The 15174-nt window shown below is 53.4% G+C and overlaps 4 protein-coding genes across 4 annotated transcripts; 1 reads left to right on the forward strand and 3 right to left on the reverse strand.

The window, feature by feature from the left end:
* Nucleotides 1-989: 989 nt before the first annotated feature.
* Nucleotides 990-4222, reverse strand: CTHT_0073230 (uncharacterized protein; the record flags this gene model as incomplete). The annotated part of the gene is made up of 5 exons (XM_006697517.1): nucleotides 990-1713; nucleotides 1766-3447; nucleotides 3499-3831; nucleotides 3891-4061; nucleotides 4127-4222. The coding sequence occupies 5 exons, from the start codon at nucleotides 4220-4222 to the stop codon at nucleotides 990-992; spliced, it is 3006 nt and encodes a 1001-aa protein (XP_006697580.1).
* A 2225-nt stretch (nucleotides 4223-6447) lies between these two features.
* On the reverse strand, nucleotides 6448-8262 carry CTHT_0073240 (uncharacterized protein; the record flags this gene model as incomplete). Its single annotated transcript, XM_006697518.1, has 2 exons — nucleotides 6448-7979; nucleotides 8184-8262. The coding sequence occupies 2 exons, from the start codon at nucleotides 8260-8262 to the stop codon at nucleotides 6448-6450; spliced, it is 1611 nt and encodes a 536-aa protein (XP_006697581.1).
* A 2173-nt stretch (nucleotides 8263-10435) lies between these two features.
* CTHT_0073250 (putative cleavage and polyadenylation protein) lies at nucleotides 10436-13348 on the reverse strand (the record flags this gene model as incomplete). The annotated part of the gene is made up of 6 exons (XM_006697519.1): nucleotides 10436-10527; nucleotides 10587-11857; nucleotides 11910-12116; nucleotides 12176-12303; nucleotides 12355-12520; nucleotides 12951-13348. The coding sequence occupies 6 exons, from the start codon at nucleotides 13346-13348 to the stop codon at nucleotides 10436-10438; spliced, it is 2262 nt and encodes a 753-aa protein (XP_006697582.1).
* A 1393-nt stretch (nucleotides 13349-14741) lies between these two features.
* Nucleotides 14742-15174, forward strand: CTHT_0073260 (uncharacterized protein; the record flags this gene model as incomplete). The annotated part of the gene is made up of 3 exons (XM_006697520.1): nucleotides 14742-14749; nucleotides 14815-14957; nucleotides 15077-15174. 3 exons carry the CDS (start codon nucleotides 14742-14744, stop codon nucleotides 15172-15174), a joined length of 249 nt encoding a protein of 82 aa, XP_006697583.1.

Below are 15174 nucleotides of genomic sequence, written 5' to 3' on the forward strand. Positions count from 1 at the left end.
GATGACTGCCCAGCACCGCAAGTGGTTAAGAGCACTATTAAGGGTTGGAGAGTGGTCGTTAGTGGGAGAGATAAGATGGAGAGATTTCTCCCTGTGAGTCTCAGGAGCATACGTGTGGTAAGGTGCCAGCCTGGTGGGGGAGGAGAGTCCAGCAGGGTCAATAGAATAGGCAGGGAGGTGTGAATGGGGTCCAGATGGAGATGGGGGGATGGGGGGGTTCGAGGGGTTCATGATCTCAAAGAGCGGGCTCCTTAGTGTCAACAAGAAGGGGGACTAGGGGCTGGTGGTCAGGGTCAACATAGCAACAACAGGTTGGGAAGCTTGTTGATGTTTCAGTGCAAGAAAGCGAATTGGTTTAATGAAGAAATGTTCGGATACAATGTGCTCTCTTTCCAGTTCTTAGACTTAGCATACGTGGTAAACGTTTTTTACGTCGCCGATTCTTTCAGCTTTGGAAAGGGAGGATAGGACAAAAAAGCGCCAAAAAGTGGAACATACAACACGGGGGGATTCCCCAGTCGTCACCGACCTGAGTACTAACCCCGCCCTTAGTGGCTTATCTATGGGAGAGCGGACGGGATCCCGAGTTTTCCACTAGGTATGGTCGTATGTGTTATGCTTCTGCCAAACGTTCATTCATATACTTGTTATGCTCCTGGGCGATAGTTCTGGACGTTTTATGGGGATGCATCAAACAAGTCTTCCCTGCGTTGCTCTTTGGAAGATCAACATGATGCCACCGCCATCCTTGTTCAAGTGGCCGCATACTCCATAACAGAGAACAGAGACGCTGACAACAATGTATAGATCCAATCCGTACAATTCATCGCTACCTGGTAGTGAACACGTCGCTCATGTAAATTGCACATCTAGTCATACACCCGATACTTCGACAAATCCATACGCTAATATACCATCATTTCCGCTGATCCCTATCCCCAGCTCAACATCCTCAGAGCTTCATCACACCTTCAGGGCTCACTCCTCCCTCAGGGCCTCCTCTTGGGTTCCTTCGCCGAAGAAATACCCCCAAACTCCTGCGCTGACATGGCATCGGCCCTCCTCTGGTTCTTGTTGTTTTGATTGCTGCCCCGATTCCTCCTCCCCTTCCCCCCACCACCACTATGATTACTCCCTCCATTCTTGCACTGTGATCCCAGCCCATGGTCAATCCCCGGCACGTCCTTCTTGGTGACCGTATTCCTCTTAATCACCGTCTCCAACAACTTCTTCCCAAGCCCATTATCATCTGCCCTCCCCACGCTATCCATTTTGGTCAACATGATCAACGCAGGTTGGCACAAAGCGGGCAGTACACGCATGCCCACCAGCAGCTGGTCGACAGTCCAATTTGCCTCGTCGCCGATTTGCAGGCTGGCGTTCTTTTGGAATGCCATCTCGGCGTCGTAGGACACAACCGCCATCTCGTACCAGCAGGCGGGGTCGCCCTGGCGGTGTTTCTCTCTTGCTTCGCGCTTGCTGCGCGGAGAGGCTGTGAAGGGCTCCCAGCCGGTGAGGGAGTCCATCAGGGAGCGGTTATCAGTGGTGGGATGGATGTTGAGCTGCTCGACTTCGGTGATTTCAAGGAGGGATTTCAGGCCGCCAAGGTACTTGTGCCGCCACTTGGTCATGACCCGGACGTCGGTCACGGTGGCGCAAAGATTCTGGTGGAGAGCGAATCTAATGGAGGGGGTGCCCTTTTCGTCGAAGCCTCTTGGAGATGTCAGCAATCGTCGGGTTAAACCGTGTAGAGGTGAAGACTTACGTGACGCTAAAAGACTTGAGCAGCGCTTGAGCCACCGAGCCGAAGACCTGCTCCGCCTTGTCGGTGATGACATGCGTGAACGCAATCTGCAAGTCCCAGTGACGGCGAATGGCATGAATAGTAACCGGCAGCGGGCCGCCAACCTTGACCGGACGGACGTGGTACGATAGCGGGTTACCCTGACCCGTCTCCTCAATCTCAACAATAAACTCAATCGGCTCTGGAGTCTTCTGCGGGGTCTCCGGCTCAGGCTCCGGCACAGGCTGAACCTCTTTCTCCTCCTCTTCCTCCTTCTTCTTCGGCAGCACAAAACGACACCGGAACGAGTACACTGTCCAGGTTTTCATGGGTGTGGGATTCCACATGCGCTTACCCTCCCACTCCAGATCCAGCATCTCCTTAATATCCGAGCCATACGTCGACAGCACCTTCGTGAAATGGTACGCCACGTGCGCGTGGTATTCGTTACCCAGCCTGCGCAACAAGCGCTCCTTGATCCAGGGATCGCTGGGCGAGTCCTCGTCATTGAACGCGAGGCCTGTCTCGTCGGCTCCGAGGAAGATGGCGCGGCCGAACTCGGCGCGCAGAGTGAGCGTGCCGCGGCGCTTGGGCCCGGACTCGAGCAGTTGCTTTATCGCGGTTGTGAGCTCTGTCTTAAAGTAGTCTGGGATAACACCGAGGTTTTTCGGCAGCGGCGTGTTCATGGTCTGAGCGCATCGGTTGCCGAGTCTGGACTGGGCGGGTTGGTAGCTGAGCGAGGGAGTGCCGAACCTGGCGCGGTTATCGACACCCTGAACAGGAGTGCTCACCCGACCAGGAGTATTCCCTCTGTTAAGGGTGTTGCCCCTGGTAGGAGTAGTGCCACTCGAACCCAGCTGCGCCTGGTAGGCAATATAATTCGGCACAGGAAGATCATCCTCAAGGTAGTTGGGCGTCTTCTGGTTCTGTGATGAGATCCCTTTCTGAGGCCGCTGCTTGAAATTCTTGTTTGCCGGAGGGGGGGCAGGCAACTTGGACTTTGAGACAATTTTGGTCGTGACCACGAACTCATTCTCATCGAAGCTATCCTCGTCAATCTCCTCCTCGTCAGAATCGTTAGACCCGTTCCGGGATAACGTAGGGCTGACCGCCCTAAGTGGAGCCGTCGGAGGAGCAACCGGCGCGGGCGCGAGCACCTCAGCGGGCTGCTGCTGAGCAACCTCTTCAGCTAGTTCAGGGGCGGGCGTCGTAGGCGGCGCGGCAGGCGCGGTTTTGGTCACCTCGCCATTGACCTCATCCCAGGTCGTAATGGGAAGCTTTGGATCAAGAACAAAAGGCTCCCGAGGCGGAGGAACCTCGATCATCTCCAGGTTCTGGCCTTCCCGAAGGGGGACAGTAGGGCGATGCTCGAGGGCGAACTTGACCACAGTCTTGGACGGCACTTGTGGGCCAAGCAATGGGTACCACTGCCTATCAGCCCCGCTGTAGAGACAAAGCCGAATCGAAGCTCCCTGCTTGTACATTTCCTCGTAGAAGGCCTTGAGGTTGGCGACTGTGCGCCAATCGATGAGGGTCGAGGTCGTCAGCTTCTCGTCGATGTTGGTCATGTAGCGCATGTCGGCCTGCCAGCCGCCGGGCGACGGGTCATAGTAATCTTCGACGTAGACCAGGTGTTGGCCGCCTAGGCGCTTCTTGGACATTTTCTAAAGGATATGAGCTGCACGTCACGACCTACACCTTGCTGTTTTACGCACCTTGATCTCAAGCATAGTCATCAACTTCTTCTGAGCCTTCCGAAGAGCATCCTCGTCCTTCCCACCGATCTCAACAATGATGCCGTTGAGTCTCGGCACCAATTTAGTACCGCTATCCCGCGCGATCTGCTCGAGATCGTCCGCAGAGACAATGTCGTGGATAGTGAACGACTCATTAATCTTGTCCAGCTCGTCCCATTTCGTCTTGTGCGGGTACTCCGCGATCTCAGCAGAAAAGTGGTACTCCTCGGGGATCTCTTCCTCGGGGCCATACTCTTCAATTAGCAAAAGGTTCTCGTCGCCGAAGGTGAACATCTCGTTACGGAAGTTATCCTGTTACTTGTCAGCGTGTTTCCCTCATCCTAATTAAAAATTGAGGGCCTTCTAAGTACCCTGACGACGCCCTCATCATCGATGATATCCTCCTCGGCATACTCAAACACTTCGTCCTCAATCTCCTTGACAATCCGGTCAAATGCGCGGCGGATTTCAGAGGAATCCTCATCACGGCAAGTGACGCGGAACCAGCCGTAGTCCCGGTCGTAGACGATCTCGGCGCCCTCCTGCAAGAATGAACAAGTCAACTCCTCTTCAGTCGCAGATCTGAAATGCGTCGGTCGGTACGTACGGGTATTTCCTCGTCCATCTGTGCCTTGACTCTCGTCACGGCAGGCGGCCGAAGACCCCACACTGAGGAGAGGTAGAACTCGGTGGGGCCTGCCATGGTAGCAAGCTGAGTAATGGAGGGGTTGGGAGGTTAGGATACACGGGCCGAAGTTTAGAGATGAGATAGAGTAGATAGTGGGTGGTAGGTGCCTCAACAAGAATGTCAGACCAGTCGGTTGGCGGTAAGCTTGAGGTGGTATGGAGCTCCTCTAAGGATGAGCAATAGGTAGGAAAAGTAAAATATACAGGAATTCTGTGAGGACAGCAATGAATCCATCAGCCTGTGAATGCCACCAAATATGACTATCCCAGAGTTAATAGCCGTACCTCTCAGGTTCTCTACAATCTGCCTTCAGTCTTCTTCTTCGCTCAAAGCACGCCCAGAGAAAATCGGTACAAGAAGAGCAAGTTTACTTGCTCGGCCCAGCAATGAATTGAGGTTTTGGTGGGGTAAAGAGATGCCAGCCAGCCAAGATATATGAGCGCCGGGACCGCGAATACAAAAATGAAACTACAGCCTTGGGAAGCACTGTGTGAGTATTGAGGCTGAGAGTTAAGGCAGTCGGGAAGAAAGTATAATTCAAGAGAGGTAGGAACAATGTTTTCAAGTTGTTGTTGTTATCAGGAAACGGTGCAACTGTTAGTGATGGGTTGGCTCTTTTGGTTGGTTGTTTGCTCTCTGGGCCGACTGCACTAAAATCCCGTTGCCCCTCCATCAGCCAAGCTTTGTTTGCCATCACTGGTCAGTGGCTACAGCGCTAAGCGATGGAGCTTAACGAGCTGCTTGGGATGGGCCTGCTGGGCTCAGGTACCTTCTGGACATGGACATCACAAGTGCTCATGAGTGTTTGACATTCAAGCTTCATTCTGATAAACAATTGCATTGCGAACAACAGACAAAAGAGCCATTGACAACTTGACAATGGCTCCTTTTACATCCTTGCAGCCTTCTAAAAGGTTGTCCCCCTGAGCGCCAAGCCAACCCCTGCCAAGAACAAAAACTGCCCCGCTAGCCGCATCACAGCAACCATCCCGCAACCACCAAGCGTCTTTCTTGTCGAGATGATAGCATCTGGTTCAATAGTCCAGTTTCGTCTTCCGTGCCCATGACTATATGACTGGCTCAGTTTCTGCTATCCTATCACATACGACCATACCTAGTGGAAAACTCGGGATCCCGTCCGCTCTCCCATAGATAAGCCACTAAGGGCGGGGTTAGTACTCAGGTCGGTGACGACTGGGGAATCCCCCGTGTTGTATGTTTTTGTTTTTTTTTTTTTGCCTTTTCCCCTTTCTCTCTACTTTTGATTCATTCTTATTAAATTTGATAAAAAATTGGAATAAATGATTGGGGGAAAAGAAGATAAGAAATCTCGAAAGAAATAACAGGAGACAAGTGGGTGACAACCAACTTGACAGTAACCTCACTCTCATGAGTTCATGACATGTGTCAGCACAAAGATACACACCACTTCAAACCTCAACACAACTTCTAACACTATTTTATCTACCACTCAACCTTTACTACTTCTCCACGACTTGCTGATGATAAAATGGCTGAACTGAATGATGACAATGATGATGATGACTGAAAAAAGAATTCCATCTATCCATCCATCCATTAGAGTCTCGAAGATATACCCATCCCACACCCTAAGTACAAGTAGCAGTATCTCTTGCTGTTAAAACGCCACAACTCCCTTGTCCCAGAAATGCAAGTAGGTAGCAGCAGCAGCAGCAGCAGCAGCAGCAGCAGCAGTAGTAGTAGTAGTAGTAGTAATAGTCAGCTTAGGCAGCAACGAAGAGAAGATTTTAGAGAGACAAAAGAAAACAGAAACTTTGACACGGCTGCTAGATAGCTATAGCAACCATCCTCCAGCCGGTATCGCAGCATGTGCTATACTTAAGCAGGATGCAGAATGCACCACTCGCTGATAGACTTCTCGAAGCGCTATACCATGCTAAGTTCTGCAGGTAAGCTAAGCAACCATCATGCTGTATGTCCCTCCTCTCCTCTCCTCCCAACAAAAGAGAAACCTTTGTGTAGGTAGGTAAGTATGTAGCCGTCTGTCTATCCCATCGGATCTGCTCTGCTCTTCCTTCAAATCCGAGGTTAGTATACCGGCTTCTGCGAAGATCCGGGTATCATCATTACATGTCGTAAAAACAAGGTGAAATCAGCGCCCGAAGTCAAAAAGGCTCGAAACGAAAAAAACCCTTTCTCCCTCCCCCCTTCTCTCACTCTCTCTCTCTCATATGAGTTCAAACCCCCGAAAAACAAGGTTACTGCGCCCAGGGAATCGTCTCCTTCACATTCAGCGCCCACTTCAACTTATTCAGTACCTCCCTCGCCTCATCCAGCATTCTACCCTGTTCCCTCTCCCTCTCATCCGCCTTCCTCTTAATCTCCCTCAACGCCTCCTCCTGCTCAGCCTTATATCTCTCAAACTGCGCAAGAATCTCCTCCTTCTGCCGCTTCAACTCCCTAATATTCCCATCCTGCTGATCGCACAGCTCCCGCAACGTCTCGATCTTCTCATCATCCCGCCTCCTCTCCTCCGCAAGCTTATCCACCTCCACCCGGACTTTTGTCACCGTCCTTTTGACCTCCTCCCCCTGGTCCTTCCAGTGCGAACTAATCGCATTGTACCGTCCCTCACACAATGCTGCCCACGTATTCGCCTCCTCAATCTGCCTCTTCGCCTCCGCCTTCGTCCGCTCCATCTCCTCCTTCCACTGCTGCTCGCGGCTCTGCGCGTCGACGGCGCGCTTCCTTTCCAACTCGATCGCGTCCTGAAGCGACTCGACCTGCCTTTCTTTGCGCGCAAGCAACGTCTTAGTAACATTCGCCTCGAGCAAGCGCTTCTCATACTCAGCGATGACCCTCTCCAGCTTATCCTCCAGCAACCGTGCTGCCTGCCGCGATTCTTCGGCGCGCAACCGTTCGATCTGAATGTCTCGCTTCAGGTTCTCGTTGTCAGTCACCAAGCGGTTAATCACGCGGCCGGTTTTACCCAGCCCAGCCTTGCCGATGGAGCCGTCCCAGCCGCCGTTTTGGAGGTGGGCTTCGGTGGCGGTGTAGGCGTTTTCGACGGGGCTAGTGCCGAGGACTGCGGCGTCGGGAGCGGTAGTCGTCGAAGAAGGCTCGAGCTTTGGGATCGCGATTGGGGCGGTCGGCGGGGGGCTGTTGTTGCTCTTGTCGCGCTGCGCTTGTAGGTCGAGGATGCTTGAGCGGGTTTTGACCGTGTTGGTGAGCGGGGTGGGTGCATCGAGCAGGCCGTCCTTGGAGGGCGAGGTCCGCAGCTTGCTGGTCGAGGTCTTCTTCGAGAGGTCGCCGGAAGGCGCCTTGGCGTTCTGCGAATTGGCGGACGACATGCTGCTGACAGTGCTATTTATCGAGCTGGAAAAGGCAGAGTCTCTCGGTGTAGACTGCGGCTGTGTCCCAAGCTCTGTACTCAAATCCTCCTCTGCCGGCTGCTGTGATTGCTGTTGTTGACTCCTCTCTACTGGTACTGGTCTATCCTCGAAGCTTGAAACAGCTCGGATGGTCGAGTTCATGCGGTTCGGGAAACGGTTCGCCAATGGGCTGCTCGGGGCTGGTTTTTCCTCTGCTGCCGTGGCACCACTTGCCGCGGTTTGTGACAGCAGCGAGGAAGAATAATTTGTCGGCGCTTCGGAGACAGGTGAGAGGGTAGATGACCGGGGCGAGAGCGAGGGGCTCTCACATGAGACCCGCGGTGCCTGGCTCAGCGCGGGCTCGTTATTGGCCGGGGTTGCTTTCGATGACTCGCGGGTTGGTGATGGTGACGGGGATTCTTGAGATGGAGGTAGCAGTTAGCGTCAACCTCTTCCTTATGGCACGGTCTGCCTTCCGCCCAGGCACGGCACCTGTCTAGATCAGGGGGTCAAGGGCTTTGCCGTGTTCTCCTTTGAGTGCTGCACATCTCCGCCAGAACGAGGTAGCACAGAGGGGGGTGCAGGCAAAAACAGCTGTTGGAAAGGGGAGAGAGTAAACATACTTTCTGCTGGCTGGTGATCCTTAAGAGAAAAAGCCAGCCGTGACTCGGAGTGTGGCCGGGGCTTGAGGAACTTGCGCATTTTCAGCGCGTGCTTCAACGGACGGCGAGGGTGTCTGGTCTATTCGGAAGGAAAGGGGAAGAGAAGACGCTTTGTTGCTAGGAATCCTGGCGATGGCACGCAGAGACGGATCACGGAGATGGCGGCGGCCCGGGAAAGCAGCGTCACTCTCTCACGAACTGTTTCCACTTATGGGCCGGTTGGGCCTGCTAGCGCAAGGAAGCCGTGTTTCGAGTGTTTTTGGAGAATTCTTGTCTTCTTCTTTTCTTCTTTTTTCCCTTTTTTTCTTTTTTCTTTCTTTTGGAGCGAGGGTATCGTCGTATGTGAAGCTCGGTGTTGGACGCTCGACAAAATCGATGTAGAGCGGAGCGGTCTTTGTATGGACTTGCTTGGACGGACCTAGACAAACAAGCAGGCAGGCAATGCGATCGAACGATTTTGGTTGGCGGCCCAGACGGGAAAGGCCCCAGGAACGGAGAACGTAGTAGGTGATTTTGGCTTGGATCGGTTTCTTTGCTTGGCACTGTGGACGGATGACAGCGAGTGAAGCTTTTATACTGGGCAGACAGGCACAGCTGACGTGAACAGACAACCGCAGCGGATAGCTTTGTCAAAGCGAGCGAGTGAAGTAAAAAGCTCTCAATTTCTATGCTTTAAGCACCGACGAATAGCGGGCGTAAACAACACGATCTTCTTGCATCAATGAATGAAAACGGAAAGCCCTGAGAACACAAAAAGCCAAAGTGGGTTCCATCAATGGATCACCCGTCAGGAACTTGCACCGCCCACGCACCTCGCTGAATGATGATTCGCGTGCGCCCCATCCCAGGGGCCTTCAGGTGGTCCGTGTTCCATTCCCCCCCAGGCGACATGGAAACCCCACCATCCACAGCACCCAAGTCGCACTGCACGGTACACAAATCAACATAACTGTGCACCAACGCCACAGCAACCGGCCATCCACATATATGCAAGACCCAAGCAAGACCCAAGGTCAGACCGTCCCCTCCCATCGCTTCATCTTTCCTGTGGCTTGCCCTTGGTAGATCCCTCCTTCGTCGACCTTCCTGTCCCCCTCGGGCCGTTATGGATTTTTTTTTTTTTTTTTTTTAGCTGGATGGATAGTGCCTATGTCCAGCGAACTGGAACCACTTAACGGGCGGGAGCCAGGCCAAGGGTCTCACACCTTGTGCGGCGTGCCTGGCCACTGCGCGTGGGAAGACCTTGCTCTGTCATCAATGCTGTGCTTTTTTGGGTATTAGGCAAACAAAAAAAAATCCTGTCATCAGACGAAAAGAGGTCATCCACCATCATCCATCGTAACTGCATGTAGAATACAAAAGAGCAGAGGACATAGGCGGCGCAGTTCTGGTGACCTCAAATGCAACCAGACGGATGGACGACGGCCGTGTAGCTGGCCAGCCTTCGGATATAGGGCATATATCATGGGCAAAAGCGTAGTACTATCACGGTTTTTATGCCATTGGACATTGGCACCAAAAACACGGTCACGATTATAGGTCGCTGATGAAGGCGACCTTGCGCGTCATGCTAGTTGCTTTCTCCTCCCTTGGCATCATTTCCCCCCCTCCCCCCCCTTCTCGGCCAGAGGAGATAGCAGGCCATATGTAAGACCAACATGTGCCCCGGATCTCCGCATGATTCCGAGCCATGTACTCCTCCCGAGAATCTACCTAGGTAGGTAATGCAGTACATAGCAATCGCAGCCCGTTGTAGTGCAGGTATCATACCGGTTCAAAGGAAGGGGAATGTTTGCCTCTCCATGCTGGTTAGAAAGAAAAACCCCCTTTTCAGTACTGCCTTGCATAACCGCAGTAAAGTCAAGTCAAAAGCTCTCTCTCTCTCCCCTCCATTCTACGTTATGTTATAATTGTTGCTATTTTCATACCTCCCTTTTTTAGTCCTCAACGCCGCGAAACCCGATCCCGTGGCATGCAATATGTAAGTGTAGTAGAAGGTTAGTAGGTGTAGTAGAACATATGCCATGCCTCCGAATGATTTGCAGCCGCAAAGTACACGGTGAAAAAAAAAAAAGGTTCCCTCCAACGTGATTAGTGTCCTGTTATGAAAGAAGAAAGGAAAAGAAAATCGAAAATGCAGTTCCCATCACGATGTTCACTCCACAGCCGTTAAAGTTGGCAAGGAACAAAAAATAGACGTTCGAATAGCGAGCTTAGTTGCCGTTGGAACGAGAAAGTTGGGCTTCGATCCAGCCAGGGCGATATTTGACGAGGTACTTGGCTGCCAGGGGGCGGGCATCTTCGTCTGGAGCAAAGTTAGCAAACATCCCACATCATAAACATGAAGCAAATAGGAAATCTTACACTCCGTCCAAATCTCCCCCACCATATCCAACGCCAACTCCTTCGCTGGAGGCTTCGTCATGACCAGATACAACAAGCTCGTCAGCGCCAGCTGTACGGTAGTCGGATCCTCACAGAGCACCTTGAGCTTCCCCAAAAGCGGCCTCGTCAGCTCCGGAATCTCCGCAAGGAACCTTGTCAGCAGCTTATCCTGCGCCGTAATGTAATTAATAAAACCATCCATCACGCGCAGCGCCCACTTTTCATAATGCATTTGCAATGAGGCCCCATTCCCGGCGGCAGTGGCCTTCGCAACCTGATCACAGTACCACTCCTCCGTCAACCACGCAATTGCGGTATCAATATTCCTCCTCCAGTCCTCGAACACATGGTTGTACAAAATCTCTCGGATAGCATCACCCAGCCCGGGACGAACGGTACCATCCTCCTGCTTGATGAGCGCCCTCTCCGACGGGAATAGGCCGCTGAGATTCGAGGTGCCGCGCGTCGCGAGACGGATGATAACCGTCGCGAACCAGTCGCGGTCGTCCTGGCTGCCAGCAAGACGATTAAAACCAGCCTTCTTGCGGCCCGCGGATTCCTTGAGATGGGGAAGCAGCTCGAAGAGGCGGGTAGCCAAGCTCGGGACGGCCTTGGAGGCGGAGTCGGCGTCGGTGGCGGGGGGAGAGGGAAGTTTGAAGGGGCCCAGGGCTAGGGCGGCGCTGTCTTCATGGTTTTCTTCCTCGAGAGGGACCTCAGGCGGGGCGTTGTCGAGCTTGTTGAGGATCTGTTCGGTATCCTCAGCTGGGGTGAGGTCTGGCTCGTAGTCATCGTCGTCGTCATCGACACCCAGAGGAGCCGTGGCGGGGTTGAGAACAGAGGGAGCAACTGCCGCGGTGGCAGCAGCAGCATCAGACGCGCCGGCTGCATAGAGAGCAGCCAGCCGGTCCCGGACCCCATTGATGGCGGCGTCGATGACTGCGGGGGAGATAGTCGCCAAAGCCCTGATGCTGATCTTGGCGGCAAGAGGGGCGGGGATGAGGGTCGCATCAAAGGCTTGCAACCCGGCATTGTTGGTGAGGGTGAAGACGGAGGCCAAGCTGTGCGGGCCAGGTCCCAAGGGAGGGACCACAAAGGGTACCGCGCCCTCCACTTTTTGACGCTTTGCATCCATTGGATAGCCCTGTTCGGACAGAGCACGCTTGCGTGCGTCATCGAGGAGCTCGGCCTTTGCGCGCATAAGGCGCTCGAGGTACTGCTGAATCCGGCCATTGAAGGGGTTGGCGGGATCGCTGATTTGTGTTAGTGAGAGCTAGTCAGACCCAGAGGAGTCGAGGGTCGTACCGCTTAATGAGATGAGTGAGGAACATCCGAGTAGTCTTCTCCATGGACTTCACGTGCATCCTGGTGGTAGGGGTCATAGGTGACATGGTAGCCAACTTCAGGGGGTTGAAGTTGAGAATGGCATTGATGATGCGGTTGGAGGTACTAGGCCGAGTCCGGATCAAGATGGACAGACAGTTGAGCGTAGCGTCAACCATCAGAGCATTGCTATGCCTTGTTAGTTGCCTGTGGCTGTGGCTTCAAATCATCTATACTGATGTACACACCTGCTGTTATCCTGCAAGACACCCAGCATTCGGTCCAGCAGGCCAGTAGCCTCTGCCTCAAGATGTCTAGGATCCAGGAGATTGTGGTTGGGTGGGATCATGTTGAGTGAGACGTCCAAGCCATTGTACTATGGGCTTTGTCAGTACACGTACCATTGAGTGAGATACGAATCGCCTACCTTCTGCTCCATGCCATTAGAAGCAGTCTGGGCCAGGACAACTCGCTGAGCAAACTTGATGCAGCTGATCTTGATAGGAGCCGGGGCACTATCCCAGATGTTGAGGATTCTAGACTTGATGGCAGTCATCTGCTCCCACGGCTCAGCATAGTAGGAGTTGTGAATGCTGTGGTTTCAGAACGAATTAGCGATACTAGCTTTATCATCGGCCTTGTCTCTGCTACTTTCGACTCAACAAAGCAAGGTAAATAAGCTCGAGGATGCCCAACAATCCACGGACATATAGCCCGATCTTCCCTGATTCTCCTCGTGGACTGGGAACCGGACACTCTCCATTCGATCATAGGTAAGACCCTGAAGAGTGCATGAGAGGACTGGAAGAAGCCAGGAGTAAGACCGCACGAAGCGCTTTCACAGTAGACGAAGCGCTATCATACCAGCCACAGCAGCAGCGGACGTAGGGCCGTCACAACACCAACAAATCGGACGAAGCGCGTTCACAAGCACATACCACACCTGACAAAGACACCTCCAACTACACGGAAAACAAAGCGCAAACCAAAAGCAAGACGAAAGAGACAAAAGGGAAAACTCACATCCACCTCAGCGTAACAGGATACGCGCTGGCCGCAGCCCCAACACAAGCCTTCAACACGATCAGATCCTCGCCCACGCCCTCTAGCAAACTGCGCAAAGTATCCAGCACAGCAATGACAAGATTCTCCTTGTCACGGGTGCTCAGGACGGGAGTGGCGAGAGACTCGGCGAGGAACTCGGCACCCCAGCGGCGGAGTGGGAGGGCAGCGTTGGGCCCGATAATGGGCAGCACGCCCTTGACGATGCGATCGTAGTAGGCTGGCTGCTCGAGGACCAGCTTGCGTGCTGCGTTGAGCTGTTCGAGTTGTTCGGCGACGGAGAGGGTCTTGGGGCTGTTGGAGGAATTGGTGTCAGCGGCAGCGGCGGGGCCACCGCTGTCGGTGGGATTGTCTGCCATTGTAGAGGGCAAGGGGATTGGTTGGTTGGTGTCGTACGGGGTTAAGTGTCGTTAAGTTAAGGTTAAGGTTAGAAGATGGTCGTCTCGGCGTGTCCCGCGCGTGGAGGAACAAAAAGGGCTAAGGAAGAGGTCGCGGGAGGAAACGAGGGAGACCTGGTCGGCGATGTTATAGATAGAGGTCGAGACCTTGGTATGTGATGGAGAATAGCCAGATGGAGAACTGACAATGAGGGTTATCTACAGAACTCGTTTGGGGTTATTCAGATCGAGCCCGTGAGGAGAGACTGAGAGAAGGTGAAGCGGTTGAACCGGCCGCGATCTGCAGATATTCGAGGACCTGCGAAACAGTCCAACTCGTTGGATCGAGTCAATTGCTTGAGGCGATGCTCCTGCTTCGTGCCTACGAAGCACAAGATGGATGCTATGGGCTATCTTCAATCGCCAAAGGATTTGCTTCTGCTCTCAGCTGCCCCGCGCTCTTCACGACTTCCCTTCGATGGACGACAAGTCTTGTTGGCAAGTCAGTAGAAGGCGACCGATCATTCTGCTGCGCAACGAAGACGCCAATGACAGAGAGGGCAGCGATTTTGATGGCGGATGAGGACGGTGCGAAGATAACTCAGTAATGGCAGCGCTTCTGCGACGATGGATGTTAAGTGACCGGAAGGACTTGAAGAGACGACCAGTTGTCGCATAAGCAAGTTGGTACACAAGTCGCCGACCGACTTGATTTACTCCATCCACCCGCAGCAATGTCGCAGGCACTTGAAGGATCGAGGAAAATCAGTTAACAGTAAAGTGATTGCCAATGATCGTACTGAAAAGCTGTCTCTCAATGGCGACTGCAGACTTCGCGTTGGCGCACCTGTGCAATGCGGTTCCGACCGTTGATACCGCTCTAAGGTTGTTGTTTCACAGACCTGGTTGAAAGTGTTCAAAACTGCTGCTCGCGTGGGATGTAGGCTGTTTGTGAAAGAGAAGGAAAGAAAGGCACCCTGTCTGAAGTCAAGCAAAGCAAGCAGTAGCACACACACACACACACACACACAGCACACACACGACGCGCTCTCACCAGTGACGTGAAGAAAGGCCAAGCCAAGAAAAGCGATTGGATTGGAGCCTCGCAGCAGGCTGGAAATCTGACAAGGCCTGCACGGACCCTTGTAAGATGCGCGTATGCTTTGATTGGCCAGCTACCGATAAGTCTGTTCTTATCGGCCGAAGTAATCAACCCACTGCCCGCGGGAGCATCCGCTTGACGGCGGCCCATTTTCGAAAGGAGAGCGAGCTTCGATCCTGACGATTCACCTGCTGCAAGCTTTCTAAACTAGGTAGCTCCTCTCTATCTCGCAGCACAAACCCCTCTGCTGGGTATTTGCTCTCACACACCGCTATGGACAGGTATACCGCCAAGCGTAAACTGTATCAATTTCGGACTGCAGCTAACCCCTCACCCTCTGTACCAGACGACCGGGACGGGGTCTTCAGCCCTCGACCTACTGGGACAGCAAGTACCGGCAGACGCCGGCGCTGATCCGCGCGCGTCGGCCCTACCTATTCAAGAATGCTGTGACCGGCATCGCACTCTTCAGTCTTGCTGTCGGTGTCTGTACGTCTCCCCGGAGCCCTTCCACCCTCTCGATGAAGCACCAATGCCGGCTTGTTTCCCACCATCCCACCTAAGACCCGGTCCTGAAAATCCCCGCAGCAGCTGACCAAGATATTCAGACATCTATACGATCAAGGCAATCGGCCAAGACGAGTTCGAAGACGTCAAGGTGCCTGATGCGCCGGTACAACCCACGACGACGCAGGAGAAGAAATAA

The sequence above is a fragment of the Thermochaetoides thermophila genome, assembly GCF_000221225.1.
Source record: "Thermochaetoides thermophila DSM 1495 unplaced genomic scaffold scf7180000011823, whole genome shotgun sequence".
Lineage (NCBI taxonomy): Eukaryota > Fungi > Ascomycota > Sordariomycetes > Sordariales > Chaetomiaceae > Thermochaetoides > Thermochaetoides thermophila.